General features: G+C 41.4%; 1 protein-coding gene across 1 annotated transcript; it reads left to right on the forward strand.

The window, feature by feature from the left end:
• Window positions 1–2,685: 2,685 nt before the first annotated feature.
• Window positions 2,686–15,965, forward strand: LOC310855156 (zona pellucida-like domain-containing protein 1; the record flags this gene model as incomplete). The annotated part of the gene is made up of 9 exons (XM_083760051.1): window positions 2,686–2,827; window positions 12,310–12,527; window positions 12,609–12,793; window positions 13,290–13,362; window positions 13,949–14,046; window positions 14,237–14,317; window positions 14,408–14,573; window positions 15,308–15,422; window positions 15,838–15,965. 9 exons carry the CDS (start codon window positions 2,686–2,688, stop codon window positions 15,963–15,965), a joined length of 1,206 nt encoding a protein of 401 aa, XP_083616177.1.
• Window positions 15,966–18,683: the final 2,718 nt, after the last annotated feature.

The raw sequence follows: 18,683 nt of genomic DNA on the forward strand, positions 1-18,683 counted from the left end.
CAAGTGGTGCTTTCTGATTGCTGCCTCTTGCTCAGCTAACTTCCTTTTAGCTTCTTGCTCGAGGAGGTCCAATTCAGATTGTTCTATTTCTTGTTGTTCTATCACTTTTAGAACAGCTTGGTTCGCAGCAGCTTCAGCGGCAGCTTCTTGTCTTCTTACAGAAGACCTAGTGGAATGGTCTGAGCCGCCTTTCCCGATAGAAGCGACAGAAAGTGATTTACAACTTGAGTCAAAGATAGAGCCTGCTTCTGGCCATTCTGGCTCCTCTGCTGGAATATTTCCATCCAGTCGACTTGCGGCTCTGAAGAGAATGAACTTAGAGATTTCCACACACTGATCAACCTTTCGTCGGATGTCCTGCTCTGGAGCTGAGACTTGACGCAGGTTATCGTAAGCACCTGTGACATGTGCAGTGAAGCCTTTGAGTTCACGAATGATGTCGTTAATCAATGTCTCACTCAGAGGCTCCGTTTGTGATAACCACTCCTTAGACAATTTAGCCTGTGATCTCCATTTGTTATAACAGTAGTTGAAGCTTTGTTGCAAAATTTTAATTTTGTCCGCTTGCATTTCTTTACCCTTTTCTGTTAGGTTTCTTGTTCTTTCACTTCGTCTCGGCATCTGAGTTTCCTCTTGCTGCGGTTCCTCTTCAGCACCACTCACTTCTTTTTCTTCAGGTCGTGCTTCTTCCTGGTGTCTTTCCTCTTCAGGTCGGGGTTGGGAATCCTTTCTCTCCCTAATACTGTCCCTTTCCTGTTCTGTAGGTGCACCTGGATCTGACATTTTAATCAATTCTTAAATAATAACCTACTTGTAAATAAGACCCTTAAATTGTCCAGAGAAAATATTGACAGTAAATGAAATCTCTTTCCTAAATGTAAATACCTTAAAACTTAAACAAATCAGATCTTAAATTCAACTTTCTTAATTCAACCTTTGAATATTACCATTTCTGAATTACTTTCAAAATGTTCACTATATACACTTTAAATCACTTCAAAACTAAAATAGCAAAGGCAGTAGAAATGCTGAAACATCAAATCAAATGGCAAATACCTTGAATTATTTTTTTTTGTAAAAACAATACACCTTTAACTTGGTATAATATCAAAACGAAAAAATATAGTGTCCTTTTTTAACTTTGCACCTCAAGTGTGTCTTGTATAATGACAAGATTCAATTAAATTGAATGAGCAGATTAGTCCAAACTTTCACCACACACTCCTAAGTATCTTCAAACGTTTACAGAAGCCCTCTTTCTTCTTAGAGTACTGCTGATTTAATGTCCATTTTCTTCATGGCCTTATTGCCTTGAAAACGTTCAGATTACCTTTTCTTCTGTGTGTGAAGTGTGTGTGAGAAGGACTGAGGGGGGAAGAGGCGGGGGGGGGGGGGGGGGGGGTGGCGCTGAACGGGCTCATCTGGCGGTGCTTGCTGACGATCACTCCGTGCAGCTGGCTTGGTCCTTTGATCTTGCAGACTGTCAATTAGCGTGCGTTGTCCACTGCGTCGATGAACAGTGCGAGTTTTCACTGTAACTCCCTCCGCGCACAAACAGACACAAGTGGTTTCCTTGAACTGATTTATTTGTAGGGTTGTTGGTCCTCCAAATCACCGTGAAAACTAAACAATAAAACAATAAAACAAGGACGTTACAATCAACACAAAGTGACATGCACAGCATGTAGATGCAAACATTGATGCAAAACACATGAGTAAAATACAGACAAAACGAACAACAAATACCTCGTTGGCTGCGTGCATAACGAAGGGGGGGGATACTCTCCAGTCTTCAAGTCCTTATAACCCTAGACAGTCTCTTATATCTTTCTTGTAACTTTACAGTCTCTTTGTAAATTGTGTGACCAGTGCCAACGGAGCTGCTGCACCTTGCTGCTTCTGTTGCTTGGGGCTTGTTCCATGTAACCAATTGACATGCGCAGACCAAACGAGACACAGACAGAACTTCAAAATAAAAGCACTACAACTACTTGTCAAGAAAGGCAATGAAATAATGTTTTAACATGAATATGAACTTCTTAATTATTAACTTATTTTAGCCTTCTTATAAACTTTGTCTTTAGATAAATTAACTAATTATTACTCATAGTGGCAACAGTTACAGGCGCCGTCAGGAGATGAGGATGCACACCCAGGAGATGAGGATGCTGCAGACTCTGGAGACGGGACCCCAGAGGACGCTGCACACCCAGAAGACGAGGAGGATGCTGCAGACTCTGGAGACGGGACCCCAGAGGACGCTGCACACCCAGGAGATGAGGATGCTGCAGACTCTGGAGACGGAACCCCAGAGGACGCTGCACACCCAGGAGACGAGGAGGGTGCTGCGACCCCAGAGAACACTGCACACCCAGGGGATGAGGAGGGTGCTGCAGACTCTGGAGACGGAGAGCCATCGCCCAACACACCTGGCAGCTGTAGGAAGCAGCTGACCAGATAGCCCAGGAGCAGAGCTTCCATAACGTCAGGCTGACGCCGGTCACCACTGGAGATGACTGCCAAGGGCTCTGGCAGGTCACCGGCTGAAAGGACTGTTGAGGGTGCAGAGGGCGCAGGCAGGACACCTAGGGAGATGGCTGGCAAGGGCTCTGGCATGTCAGCAGGAGGTACAGTCGGTGAGGGTGCAGAGGGTGCAGGCGGAGGTTCCTGGTGGTGTTGGCCGCCATGGCGACCACACCTTCTCCTACCAGGCCCACGGTTCCCCAAACTGTCCGGACAGGCTGGGCGGGTGGGCTTGGTGGCTGGGAGACCCAGGGAGACACCCCCCCTCCTATTGACACAACGGGGACCTCCCCGAGCCAGACGGGTGCCATAAAATGGATTTTGAGTGTGAAGTTGTTCTGAATAAAACGGAACTTCATCACCACTGGGAAGATCGGGAAATAAATCCATATACTGGGTCTTCTTCCGGCTAGCATCAGGGCTAGTGGGGGTCAGTACATACTGTCACGGTAGCAGAATGTCTGAACCCAAAATGCAGAGCCACAATTAAGCAGAGTAGTTTCAAGAACTGTTTTATTAAAGCAGAAAAGGCAGATTAGCTTACAATCAAAAATAGGAAAGCAACACACTTTCAAGCACTGCAGGGCTGATGAGAGTTGGGGACAGGTGTGCAGTGTGAGGGAATGGAATGAGATAGTGGCCAGGGAGGAGACATGGTCTGTGGAGTGACAGATCATGACACTTACACTTGTGCCCCTTATTGAACCTGTATAACTGTCGCCTGACTGGCCAACCTGTCTTGTCTGGATGATGTTTGTGACCATGATCTGCTATGTATATTGACTATATTGGAGTTTTTAGTTTATTTTTTATATATATATTTTATATATTGTTTTTATTGTTTTGTTGTGTTTTGAATGTTCTTTGGTTGTCTTGATTTGGAGTTTGTGTTTTGTTATTGTGTGTTTTATTTTTAACAGAACAGAAAAAAAAAAACCCTACCTGATATTGTTTATTGATTTATATTTTATATTTGACTGCTTAGGCTTATATTATATCATACTTTTGTCAAATTAGCACTAGTGCACTTTTAACCCTGTCTTTTTAAATAATATTTATTTTATTTGGAAAAAGCACTACAGTATAGACAGCATTTCTATGTATAAATAGGACACAAGTGCAATTCCCAGGAGTTTTTTTCACCCCTCTTCCCTCCCTCCCCCCTCATCCCCCCTACAAATGGCTCCATCTCCAATGTCTCTGTATAATCCTCGCTTTCTTCAGATGGACTACATAATATGGCATCAAGTCAACACTTAACAGGGGCAACAGGGCAATATCGCTTCAGAAATGTCATGTCATCTTATCCTTTTTCTGTAACTATGAGTACAGTACACCAAAACAAATCCCTAGCAATCACTGATTGCAATTTCAACTAGACAGTTTCAAGAAATAAAGTGTGGTTTATAGTGGCCTAAGAAAAATATAGTGAAGAAATAGCATTTCTAGTACATAAGCTTCAACTTCTTTATATTTGTGATGCCCCCTACGGTCATTAAAACACTTTATAGAGGTCCCTCAACACACATTTAAAAGGAAATTTAAAATATCTAAATTGACACTTTGTCACACACTCCTGAGATCAGTTGTAGAAGTTTTCAGTTATTATATAGAGGGATAGAGGGATATGACACCACTGGAAATGACCTTATCCAGCAGATGGTGCCATTGCTCAAATAAATTGTGTTTTTTGCTAGGATTTCACACATGAGAAAGATTAAATACATTGTAGCCTATGCCAGATTCTGGTAGGATTTTTCTACTATAGATTGTATTACTGTCACCTGCTTTGGCAGAGCACACACATACAGTATTAACAGTAGGCTCCTCCACATTGCTCGTTGTGCCTTCTCTGTGCTAGTCCACAGAGCAACATGTACAAACTGAGCAGGAGCACAGTTTACAATTGACATAATCCATCCATCCATCTTCAACAGCTTCAGAGAGCTCCAGCCTTCCCTCTCCAGAGTAACATTAGTAACTTCATCCTGGGGGATTCCGAGGCTTTCCCGACAGATGTTGGAGAAATAAACCCTCCAGCTCATCCTTGGTCTGCCACGGGGGCTCCTCCCAATTGACAATTGACATAATATAAAACACTAGAGTCAAGGGTGCCACTAAAAGGATAAGCCATTCATCCCAATCTTTAAGAAAACGTTTTAGCCTGATAGTGATGCAAAGGGAATGGCCATGGTCACCTAAATCAGTAGGGCCATCCGGTGGGGAAATTCAAGAATTCCATAGCCAGTATCTGGCCTTGTTTACTCTCTTTCCAAAACTCTATAATGATTTGTTTCAGAGCAGCTCCATCTCCCACAGAATAACCTTTTCTGATGGAGGTTCATCGTTGGCATCCAGGGAGTGTGTGTGCAAAATGTTGCATCGACCGGGTTAACGGTGCCAGAGATTAGCTGTACACAGACGGACGGACGGACACAATCACACACACACGGACGGAGTGCAAAACATACTCTCTCCCCATGCCTTCGGCCTGGTGGAGACAATAAGAGGAGAGAACAGACTATAACAGAACTCAGACATATAGACACAGAACTACATGATGATGACATCACTTTATGATGCCTGTACTGTACTTGAATGGCTCACTCCTTTTTTCTTAATTGCACAGATGTGCCCATACCATGTTGTCATATGCTATGTTGTCAAATGTCAGTTGTTGTGTTGTATTGTTTTACGTTTCAAAGCTCTATACTTGCTGTAAACCAAATTGCCTCCCCCCCGGGACACTAATAAAGAACTTGAACTTGAACATAGAACTAAACACCAAGTTTCAAATAGTTTCAACTAGTCTCAATTTTAAAATTAAATATATGTACAAGCTCACAATCCATCTCACTGAGCTTGTTTAGCTGCCATTATCTGCCACTATTATGTCTCTGCAGAGTGTACGTATGCGTGTGCATGTGTGTGTGTGTGTGTGTGTGTGTGTGTGTGTGTGTGTGTGTGTGTGTGTGTGTGTGTGTGTGTGTGTGTGTGTGTGTGTGTGTGTGTGTGTGTGTGTGTGTGTGTGTGTGTGTGAGGGACACATTGTGAACAGCGAGAGAACATTCAGGTGATCCGGTATCATGGTGTTAGTCAAGAAGTTCTTCATCTTCTTTCAGGTGGAGATTAGAAGCGCCTCTCTGATTCTGGTGTTGTGGGTGTGGTGATGAGAATCTGAAAACTGACAGGCTCAGAAAGGTTGATGTGAAAGGACCTCCTGATGGTGTGTGTGTGTGTGTGTGTGTGTGTGTGTGTGTGTGTGTGTGTGTGTGTGTGTGTGTGTGTGTGTGTGTGTGTGTGTGTGTGTGTGTGTGTGTGTGTGTGTGTGAGTGAGTGGGTGTGTTTGAGTGTGTGTGTTTTGAATGACTTCTCATTGTCTGTATAGGCTTTTTGTTACCATACTGATAGAGGTGAAAGGCCCACAACAGAGATGAGATAGTGACACACATTGTTTCATTCGTTCCATCGGTTCTCTCTCTAAAAAAGCTCTTAAAACACTATTGATTGGTAGTGGTCGTTGCTAGTGAATATCTTACAATAAATGCACCACATCTGTGTGTAGTGTACGTGTGTAGATCAGTAATCCACTCAAGAACCGTTCGCCCAACTGACTTCAAATTTGACACACGCGTATCACACCACCACAGGGAGTGCTGTGGTGGCCTTGAGTCGGTCGGATGCACGGTTCATTTGCCAGAAAAGGCTCTGGTCAGGCTCTGCCAGTGGACCTACAGTAATTAGCCAAAGTCCCCACACCTGTGCAATTTCCAGGCTCTGCCTGAGTCAATTGATTGCCATGGCAGCCCCCCACACCTGCCATTTGATTACTTAGTCAGTCCACTTTTGCCAGTAAGTTTGTACCATATAGTTATATAAACTAGAGCGGACAGCCCATGCACCAGCACCTCCACTGTTCGTTTAAATGGAAACACATACAGAGATCTGGGCACAAAAGGGACACAGACAGATAGACGGTTAAAACGGGTGCTATGACAACAGATAGACTAGGTATTGCATCTAGTATGCAATACTAGGATTGGGGAATGCATTCCCGATTTTCATTGTTCCCAAGTAGGCCGGTGCTTTAATTTAAAACAATTGTGTGACAATGTGTTGAGATGTTACAGACAAAAGGAAGCTGAAAAAAGTTAAAATAAAAAGTTAAATATTACATAATGCCATGAAGTTACTCCTGTGAACATGATGCTTGTGGAAATATCAGCATCAGCACAATACACAATTATCCTGAAAACTGATAACAGGAAGTTATCAAGTAACAAGCTTCAACTTCAAATTGGACCAGATGCAGTTTATCAGCAGCAATGACCTAGAAAGAGATATCGTGTTGTGACGCATCCAAAAGATAGTTAGGCCTATGTGTTATGTATAGAAGGTAGTGAGTGCAAATTGTAAACAATTCCATCAATCACTCCAAGCGAGTGACCCAGGATCACAGAGCCGATAGCAGAAAATGAAATTAAAAAAAGACTGTGAAGAAGGTGCAAAATACCATACATTGATGATGTCATCAAGCTGTTAAAAAGCACATATTCATTCAACATCAAGCAGCAGTTATCTCTATGCAATTATAGCATGGTATGTCACCATAACACTTTATTTTGTGACAACCAAGACAGAAACGACAGATCTTTCTGTTTAGTAGCTGCACTGGAGACTGGAATAAAGAGGATTTAAAGAAGGAGCGTGGAATGTTTTTTGAAGCCAGCCATGGCAAAGGTGTCAAATGGGTGACGAGTTGGGACAGGATCTGATCTGATCTGTCACCAAATGAACCTGTAAGGGTCCATTTGGTTCCATTTGTACATAGAGTTACACACCCATGAGGCTGCCACTCAAAGTGACTACTGGCCAATCGTTGCGCGTCTTTTCCAGGACTTCTCAGAATCTAGGGTGCATTCGAATACACAAAAGACCAGAGCGCACCCTAGATTCTGACAAGTCCCGGGAAAGACACGCTGTGATTGGCCAGTGTCACTTTGGGTGGCAGCGTGTTATGTCGCCGCCATATTGGAAACAAAAGTGGCAGCCGCTATAACAATACACACATGCCCCAGAGCCGGAGGAGGCGTCTACCTTTTATAAATGTCTGGGGCACCCCAGTTGGTCCATGGGACTTGCTGGTTCTGATCACTTCTGCTTGTTATTCAGTTCAGTTATGTCCTGGCCAAATGAAAACCATAGATCATCCACTTGCAGTGTCATTGTAGGTGTTATGGAGTTGATAAATACAGTCCAAGTAGTTAATTTCCTGGCCATTCATTGCATTTATTTATGGTGCAAGATTAAGTCAACTGGATCTGATACAGCCCAGGCAAGTCTATTCATTATCTAAATCTGGTGGCTGTGTGCTCCTGTGTGGACTGTACTTCATTTCAGTATAAAATACATGTTTTTCATGTCTAGCCTACGCCTCATTTGCGACTGTGTTCATATCGTATAGACTGTCACACCATTGTTTGGAGTAATCCGCTGGAAAGGTCACAAATGTATGGTTGTCCATAGTTACGCCTAGGGATTATTTTTCAAGAACAGTCAAATCTGTCAGTTGAAAGTATACTGTATATCTTCTCACGTTTTCCCTACATGTCTGACAAATTGTATTGGGGATGAAATGGAGACACTTACTTTCAAGCAACAAATTAAATGCCATCCTGCTATACTGAAACTTAATGGTTGCCGTTTAATATAATGTTTTCTTTAGCCTTTAGAAAATGTTATAGGCACTAAATTTAATAGGCGGTGAAATGATCAGATGATTGAGGTCTGAGGTTAGCTGGTTTATTGTGTCATTTCAATGTATGGTACCAACTTTTTTTCTTTGGCGATATAAATACAATTTAGTTGTTTAATTTTTAACAGATTGAATTTGGAAATTACATTTCATTACATCTTATTTGAGTACTTGTTCTAGTTTTTCAAATAAGCAAATAATTTAGTACACTATCTACAGTTTAGACAATCATGTGCTTCTTTGTAACATACTGATTCACAACTGTTTATTTTTCTGCATGCATTACATGACGTGCTTAATAAATAATATATTTTGTACGTTTTTATGTTTAAATCGATTTAAACAAAAACACTGCATTGTTTAAATTAAATAACAGAAACTTATATCGGGAGTACAGCAGCACACAGCATCATTTCAGCATTGTGAAATCAACAACGGAGAAATGCCACCGAGGGTGAAGAAGAGCATTTAACCTCCTAATGGTGCAGAGTAGACAAAATGTGATGCCTTTTCAGAAACGTTAAACATTTTAATTATCATGTTTAGTTTGCGTCAGTAGATTCCCTCCAATTACCTTAACTGATCTCTCTGACTCTATACCTCAGTCACCCTCACATTCTCGCATGCAACCACATGACCCACCACAAACATTCTTGTCCACTTCACTTTGTTGCCAAAAAGTCTAACAATCACATCATTGTACAGTTTTGGCTTCCTTGTGCGTCTTTAGCCAGCACTTGTTTATTTGAACTCCCAGGGCACTGACATTTCTTGAACTTCAGTAGAAGAGCACTTTGGCTCCATAAAGCCAACACACTTAAGACTTTATCGACGTGATTTACGGTAGATGTAAAGTAAGCCTTGCCGAGCCATGAGGCCCATAGGGCAGGAGCCTATCCTGTTTCTGTAGCGTGAGGCAGCTTGATGTACAAGTACACCCCCTGGACATGACACTTATATGTCACAGGGACTTACCCCAAACCAACCCTTGATGCTGAGTGCCAAGCAGGGATGCACTGGGTCCCATTTTTCTGAGTCTTTGGTATGACCCGCCAGGGATCGAACCTCAACATCCCAGTCTCAGGGCAGACACTCTATAACCACAAAGCCACTGATCTGGTTAAAAGGCAGACATAGCCTAACAAAACATCCTACTTTTTTGATGAATTGGGTCATCATTTTAGCAGCTGGCAGTTTTGCGAACTTCTGAGCTTTACTGACAGCTCTTTAATTAGATAGGATGGTTAAGGTCACACTGCATAATAATTCCTGTTAGCAGTCAAGTGAATTATTGAATTTGGTGTTGGATCAAAGCAGGTGCCAAGCCACATAGACACGCATGGCAATGGGCCTGAAAGGTATAACACAAAGACAATTTTCAACTGAATATCTCTCCAAATACAAAAAAGGAAGGTTTTGTTATCATTATTTTCTTTTTACTAGGCTACTCTAATCTATAAAGTGCAAATTGTCTGTCTAGACAGATATGCCCAATGCCCATATGGATTATGGACATGCCTGGTGTCTACTCTGAGTCAAACCAAATTCAAACACAAATCTATCTCCCTGACTAAACCGTAAAAGCCCAGAACAAAAGACATGGCAGCACACAGACACCACTAACGCCAGCTTCCCTTGTCTACACTCACTTAGTTTTAGAACACCACATTTTAACATGGCACACAGCCTGCAGGTAAATAAATGTCATGGGCTAAAAGGCTGGAGCAAAGCTTCCCCCAGTCTTATATGCAGGCTGGCTTATTGCCAACAACACCTGGCCTATAGGTGTTGTTCTCCCGATCTCCACTGTCACTCCAGCCCGTCCAGCTGCACTTAGACATTGGCTGTCTCAGAGCATGCCGTTCGGAGAGTGCAGCCCAATCTAATCTCTCTTTTCCTTCTCTCTCCCAAGAGGTGGAAACAGATCCCTGTTGTCATCAGTCTATGCCCATATATGGGCTTACAAGGCACTATACCAGGAAGATGGATTGCTGAGGGGGAGTGGCAGGTCCCAGCATGTCTGCTATGTTGGCCTTGCCCGGGATCAAACCCAGAACCTTGCAATTCACTCCGACTGAGTTTTACTAGCCATGGTTCACATGACGCTCGTACTTCACAAGCGTCATGGCTTAACTTCCGCCTGTTTTACGCGATCGCTACATGCATTTACAGTGAAAACGTGTACATACACATTCAGATTTCAAATAAAGTACTCACCACGTGGGCCACGGGTGTTAGAAATGTGCTGGTACAGCGATTAGCACTGCTGCATTCCGCATTGTTTAATAAAAGGCATTTTTATCCGAGCTGTTTTTTTGCCATAGGCTTTCAACTACGCGCCCCTATAGGTCAGGAGGAGTGTTGCACTCTGAAACACTGGGTGTGTTCGATATAGGCATGCTGACCGCACTGCCAATACAAACTAATAGGCTCCCGGTGTGCAACTGCAGTTTTCCGAACGCACCCCGTTTGAGAAAAATTGCGGGGCGCTCGGATATAAATGCCTTTTATTAAACAATGCGGAATGCAGCAATGCTAATCGCTGTACCAGTAAATGTCTAACACCCGTAGCACACGTGGTGAGTACTTTATATTTGAAATCTGAATATTTATGTATATGTTTTCACTGTAAATGTAGCGATCGCGTAAAATTGGCTTCAGTTGCGTCATGACTGTCATGATTATGACAGTCATGTTTCAGGGCTAGAGTTTTACCAGACATGTGCAATGCAATGTACAATCTGGACCAACCAGAATGCTGCTGTATAGCCACTTACGGTGTCGGTATTGTAAGTGTTTTAGTTAGATACAATGGCATTGTCTAGACCTGTGTGAAGATTAACATCTGCTCAATGTCATAGTAGCACCCATACACAATGTCTGGCTTATTAACCTCTGGGTTATGGAAATGATCACAGGGTTATCCTTTGACCCAGGTAAAGGTTAATGGGATTTTTACAATAGTACTCATCTTTTATATGTACACTTATCTTATCTTGTTTTTATCTAGTTTGTGTTTTATTGTGTGTTGTATTATTACATTGTACTTTCAGAGGGTCATTGTAAAAGAGAGCTTGCTGTCAATTGGCCTCTCCCTTGTTAAATAAAGGCTTCTATCTGAGGGAAGTCCCAAAGGAGCTGGGCCATTGTTTCTGATGGTGGGTTTAGGTTTCACAAATTACCTATATGAGATGAGTCTGTGTGCCATCGCCAATACAATGGAATTGTTCACAAATTAAGGAGGGCACTGACCCGGATTCTATCCAATCCGAAGAAGATTGCTTACCTACAAAAGCCTCTCTATACATCCCAGGAATCACAAAGAAAGGAGACAAGTACAGTAACTGAAAGTCAATTGAGTCTTAAATGGCAGTCAAGGTGAGTGTTTTCTAATGAAAATCTTAAATCAAAACAGCGTACAGTAACGGCTCCAACTTATTTTTCTGTAACTTATTTGACTTCATTTAGATTTCTTCCGGAGATCTTGCTGCATGATCGAGCATGTGTGACTGTGCATTTAAAAAAGTTATTTTGCTGTTATAGATCTCCACAACTCTGAGGCTTTTCTTCTTGGCATCCATGGTTGCCCAGAGCTCTCAGTTAAATATCAGTGATTGTGGAAGTTTGGCTAGACGTCCAGGTATATACATTTACCATCAGCTTTGAATGATTGCTTTTGAAGAGTAAAATCTAATTAATTGCAGATTTTATCCTGAGCTTTGAAGACAATTATTATTACAATTATTGTGTACTTTTAAGACAGTTATCTTATTATTTATTTATTTATTCATAATTATTATATATTATTATATATTTATAATTGTATTAGTACAAACATTATGACAGACTGGCCTCTTTATTCTTATACTTCAGGCATTATGACTTTGCCTTTTTTATGCTTAAATTAATGAATACCTTTGTAGCAATATCCATACAGTAGTCATCATATTAGAGTGATTAGTTGTGAGTGAATATGATTATCGATGACAATGGAGAACAAACGTTACTGATCTTATATTTCCCTGTTGAAGCATACAATGACATCTCAGTGGAATGTGGCACTACCTCAATCAGCCTGGCCATCCTCTATTGCCCTGTATTGCACACTGGCTTCAATGCGTCCCAGCTCGTCCTCAACCATGTGTTTGAGCCAAGCTGCGCAGGAACACTGGACGAAAGTGTCTCACCCCCGGTTGTCAGGTTCACCTTCTCCCTCAACAAGACTTCATCTTGTGCCAGCAAATTCATAGTGAGTAGAGCATGAAGACGACGTTGGATGGCCGAATAATCATTTTCCTGTTCTTGACATGAGTCTTGATGTTTATCTCAGACCACCAGTGCAGTCGGCCAAGGGGTCTTCTCTGCATTCTCCAACATCCAGACGGTTAACATCAGTGGTGCAGTGCGCTCCATTGATCCAACCTCGGGCACAGTCACCTATAAAGCTGAGCTCAAATATTACTACTCCTGTGCTTACCCTCTGGAGTATCTGATCAACAACACCCAGGTGGATGTGTAAGTTCCTTACATGGAATTCTGTTTTGTGTCACTTAAAAGACGGCACAATCACAATGACTTTGTGAGATGGTTTTGTAGCAGGGTACCAAAGAGTGTTATTACACTGATAGATACGTTTGTTTCTTTCTGTAAAATCTTGTTTTATAGTTTTTTGTTAGGGATTACTTGCTAATTTAAACGCATTTACATTGCATCCTTAACGCTACTGTAGGTAGTTTTGTATGCCGTGTTCAAAATATAAAAACTGTTAACATGAAACTAGATACCTTTTTTTTGTGAGCCGATATTCAATAGGCCTAAATGATTTACAATTGATAAAGTAGGTACTCAATACTGATTATAATGTCAGCAACAGTGAGCAAATATTATCCCTCTGCTTTCAAAGGGTTTGACTCCTTCAATAATGTGTTGAGTGTATACCAGTGTCAGACTCAAACATGTCTCAACCATTTATCATTACTTTCTCTCTCTCATCAATCTTTGTCTCACATAGGTCAGCATCCTCCATTGCAGTGAGGGACAAAAACGGAAGTTTCATTAGCACACTGGCCATGAAGCTTTTCTCTGTAAGTCAAAGGAAAAATGACTTTCTGTTACGCTCTCTCTCTCTCTACATCTCTCCCTCTCTCTCATGCACGCATGCACACACGCACACACGCACGCGCGCGCGCGTGCACGCACATGTACACACAGCTGACTAGAACTGCATTTAATTTAAGCTAATGCTAAATGTCAACCACTCAGTCAAATGGCCAATGCAAATATTAGGGTTCTGGGCTTAGAGACAGGGCTTCTCTGCTACATTTCCCTCTGACCTCCCCCTCTAGGGAAACCCGGTCCAGGTCACATTAGCAATGTAAACGGGAAGGGAAACCAGACACTAGCTCCCCTGGTCAATGACGGTGTCAAACTTATGGGCTACAGGCAGGGCTATTCTTCTACATCAGTGGTTCTCAAAGAGGGGTCCAGGAACAATCATAGGCTTCCGTCTGTAAACTCTGAGAGCTATACAAATGGTCCATTTGGTTTCAATTGTACACTCAGTTATGGGGGTCCTTGAAATTAAGCAGTTTGAAACCCACTGTTCTACATGTAAACTTGAAATATATGGGATGTATCTTTTGATGGAATACAACGTAAATGTGTTCACAGGACGTCAACTACACCACCCCGTTGGTCATGCCATCAAATGGAGTAGAGCTGAGGACCCGCATCTATGTCCAGGTTGAGGCAACCAACCTGACTGAACAGTAAGAATTTAAGAATATCCATTTACCTTCAATCACTGACCCTGTAGTAGTTTTTGCTGAATGTGTGTCCTTAATTTCATACGTGAGAAACAAACACAACACACACAACACACAATAGTCCTCTAATCATTGAGTGCATGAAGTTTCTGCCATTGCTAGTCTTGAGCATTGTTAATTTGTACCCCAACAGGTATCACGTTCTCCTGGACAGATGCTATGCCTCAATATCCCCTGACCCCACCTCTACTACTTACTTCAACCTGTTTGTCTCGTAAGTCCACAAGTCTCATTCTGAACCAACAGCTCAAGTTCAACCTTGACCAACACTTGGTTGGCTTATTTGTTTCTTTCAACCGGACAGGTGCGACAAAGACCAGAATACAGAAATGCATGAGAACGGGGAGAGCACCCGCGGGCGCTTCTCCTTCCAAGCCTTCCGCTTCATTGAACAGCAGAATGAGACGGTGTCCACCTACTATCTGCACTGTATCACCAGACTTTGTGAGAGGACCGCCTGCAGTTCATTGGTGATTATTATACAAAGTATAATTTAATTAAAGGGATCGTAATATAAAAATGTTTTTGTAAAAGAAAAGAAAATCTGAGCTCAATTGCACCCCAAAAACATGAACTTTCAACATAGCCTACAGTAGATTTTCTGTGGTCTAGTTTTCTAGCTCAAACAAGTGCTCTGATTTTCCTGTGGACTGTGATGTAAGAGTCCACTGAGTCGCTGTTTTCATTGCAGCTCAAAAGGACACAGAGAAAACCCCAGACCACAGAAAATCCACTGAATGTCCAGTGGTTCCACTTATTTGGGTGTAATTGAGGTTATAAAACCTAAAAGAAAAAGATAACACCCGTGTGAAGTGAGGGGCGCTCTTATCATCGTACATCATCATGATGTAAAATAGACACTATGTCGTCAAATTGTCCATTCATTGTCAATGGGAATTTAAAAGTGTGTGCACATACCGTATGTCTATTTGCTCAGACACTATGACGTGAAATTCTCCATTCATTGTCAATTGAAATGTAATGTTTGTGAAGGACAAAGTTTGTGAACATACACTAAAAGCTGGACATAGGAGAGGCTAGCACCCCTCAAAAATAAAAATAAATGAAAATTATTTAAATGAATGTCATGTCAACTTTAATATAATAATGATAGAACGCTCAAATGTAGCCCAATGCCTATTTAACACTGGTAACACTAAGTGTAATCTGCATGTGCTCAAACAGTTGTTTCTCCAAATTATAGAATTGTGCCACTACCAGCAGGAGAAAAAGGGATTTAGCTTTTAGTGCTGAGGAAGGAGGATTGACTGAGTCTGCCACCCTCTCCTCAACACCTATTGTCACCAGTACTGAGGATCGTAAGTGTGATCTTTCTCTTCCCACAACATACTGCATTACCATTGTGTCCTAGACTAATGACTAGGACACAATGGTTATGAATTGTAATATTCAGAGCAAATATTGATTGTTTTGTTTTGTTTTGTTTTTCAGCCTACGACTACGTAAATCCATTTGAAAAAGGTACTTGTTTTCTTTTTCCATTCTAAGCTGTCAATATTGTCTGCAGCCAAATTTGAACTATTGTTTATTATTTAAATCATTTGACACAAAATCCATACATCATGTATAGGCTACAGTTCGTAGGATTCATGTGGAAGCTCCACCTTTTTAATTTATTTCCAGATCCAAGGACTTATTAGATTAGATGCATATTATTATGATAAAGATTTAAGGAGATCTAACACACTGCTACTCCTCTGGTTGTCCTGTCAGCAGCTTCACACTCCAGTGACGCCGTTTCATCTACAGGACTGAAGGCAGCTGTTGGTGTCCTTGCTGTGGTTGGCATTGTGGGCATAGGCATGGCAGCTGTATTCTACAGGAAACTCAGACGCCATTAAAAGCCAGATGCACTAGATCCCACTTTGCTGATCTCAGTATAATTTTGCCATCGCTGAATCTTTCCCACATGTAGCATGTTTCGAATGTGGTCTTGTTGTGGCATATAGAGGTTCTATGCTTGTAGATCTGCTAGTCCTTTTGTGATTTTAAATGCAACATTGGAAATGTACCCAAAGAAAAGCTTGTTTTAGTAAATGCAATATTATGTAGTGTTAATGCACTTGCGCTTTGGCCTTTAAAAAGCAGATAAAAAAAGTCCGGTCTGGCAGTGTGCCGCGGGTTCGGCTCCAGACCCTGACGGCCTATGCTGCATGTGTTCCCCCCATCTCTCTCCCCATTTCCTGTCAGCCTGCTGTCTGTCCCTCCATAAAAAATGTAAAATAAAGGCGAAAGTCCCCAAAAATAAAACACAAAAAATGGAAAAAGCAGATACAAAAAGGTTAAAAGGGAACTACTAGTGTGTAGACAAGGTTACCTTGACGTTTCAACACTGGGGAAAGATGCACAAAAGTGCAATTAAGAAGGTACCTATACTGTATTTTTATAACAAACCATTTTAAATTAAATGTTCTGCATTTGTATTTGTTACATGTTTACTGTATTAATGCGAGTCTGTCCCTCTTTATGTGAAACAAAGTATGGCTTATGGCTCAAAAATAAGTTCAGGTGCTATGCACCTGACGAAGCTCGCGGCGAAACGCGTTGTGCTAATAAATAAGTTGATGCAGTAAGTTGTCCGTCTCTGTTCCCTGGAGTGTGCAGTCCCTTTTTTCCCTTTTTGATGTCTATGCCTGCTAAATAGACTTGCACCTCCCACGGGTCTTTTTGGATGTGCAGAAGTCCCCTTTTTTGTCTCTCATATATATATATATATATATATATATATATATATATTTCTGTTGCAGAAATGGGGGGGAAAGTAAAAAAGAAATAGAAAGAAAGCTGAGGAAGACTGTCTTTTGCCATGTGAACACATGTTGGCTCTGCTACAGTACATATACTAGCACTTTTTTTCTTCTAATAAATTATTGATTATCTGAAGATCAGAATGAAATGCGTTGTATGGACGTTCTATGCTTTCTACAAGTAGAATATTCACCCCAGATTCGCACGTGTGTGTGTGTGTGTGTGTGTGTGTGTGTGTGTGTGTGTGTGTGTGTGTGTGTGTGTATAATGACACAAAATACTGGGGGATAGTACTAGTAATGTATACAAAAGGGGGGGGAAAAGATATCGGACGGACATATTTTCATAAGTCAACAACTACAAGTCAAATCCAAATATCCAGCCTGTATGTTAAGCATTTGTGCTGCAGGCCTGCACTTCACTATTTTCCCTCCAAATGTTGCTCAAACATCCAACAAATGTTTCATGAAAGGAGGATAGCATACATACACCCTTGACTAAATGTAATACTGACCTAGAATACATCTTTATTCAGTCACTGGCATGGTATTACAAACTTCCATTTTCCTGAGGCCTCATTAAAGGCAAAACATTTATTGTAAACTTTTACAGAAGATGCATATAGTCTTACATCAGGATACACAAAGGGCATCCTAATATTAGTGAAACCAGAGCATTTAATCTTCTGTTCAGCCTTTTCTTCAAAGTGACCTTTTCAATAGTTACTGTCCAAGTAGAAAAAAAGAAAAGCACACAATGTATAAAACCTAAAATAGGTCTCAATTTGTGTCATATGAGACAAAATGGCTGATTAAACAAAGGAGTGAGAGAGTCTACAAAAGGTGTCCCTGCATGGGGATTAACATACGTAGATGCTTTAGGGAATAATAATAGTACTATGATCCTTCAGATTACTATACCTCCCCTTGCTATAGAAAACTGCATCTGTTGTTGGGGTAGCCACACATTTCCTTCCCAACTCTGTTACATAATGTAGTGTTACTGTTATTTTAGTTTTCTACTCGTTTACATCATAACATTTTTTGATGAATCGAGTACCCCAATGGAAACAAGCCATAGGCTTTCTGTGATAAATCCTTTTAGCAGACCTTGCATTGTACTGTACTTCCCTGTGCTTGTCCATGCAAAGTTTGCAAACTGTTAAAAGTATTCAACCAACCAAATCAAACAGTTCAACTCCCACCCGCATAAAGCCCACAACCATCGTACCTTCACGTCTTTGAGCGGTGGCACACAGTCTCCTATGCACAGCTATGTGTGTGTCTATATGTATGTCCGTATGTCAGAGTACAGCTATGTATGCATGTCCGTAAGTCTGAGTACAGATATGTTTTCCTTTTGTTTTTTGCGTTACACCCATTGGTCGAACATATCAGTCAACTGTGCTCGACTTCAAAGCCACAGCTCACTTCACATTGGTGTGCTTTTTAAAGACACTTGATTTGAACTGGCCTGAGTGTTCTATTGATTATCAACACCTGTCCAGCCAAAGGTAATACCTCAGTATGTTTTAAATATGCATTGGTTCACACTCAACCTCAGAAACAACCTCGACTCCCAGGGTGTAATTTTCCTCAAAAATATAAAGATTTGCCTTCTGCCAACTTTCATCCTTCCAAAACAAAAATAATATCCCCACCCTATCCATCCATCTATCATAGTTGCACAATTTGTATGCGTGTCTGCGTGTGCATGTACTGTAACTCTGTTGGGTGTAGATTTTAGTGCATTATAAATTATACAATCAACTTTTCCATTGGTCCTGAGGTCATGCTATGCCGTGTCTACAT

The sequence above is a fragment of the Protomyctophum parallelum genome (assembly GCF_964188405.1).
Source record: "Protomyctophum parallelum genome assembly, chromosome: 1".
Lineage (NCBI taxonomy): Eukaryota > Metazoa > Chordata > Actinopteri > Myctophiformes > Myctophidae > Protomyctophum > Protomyctophum parallelum.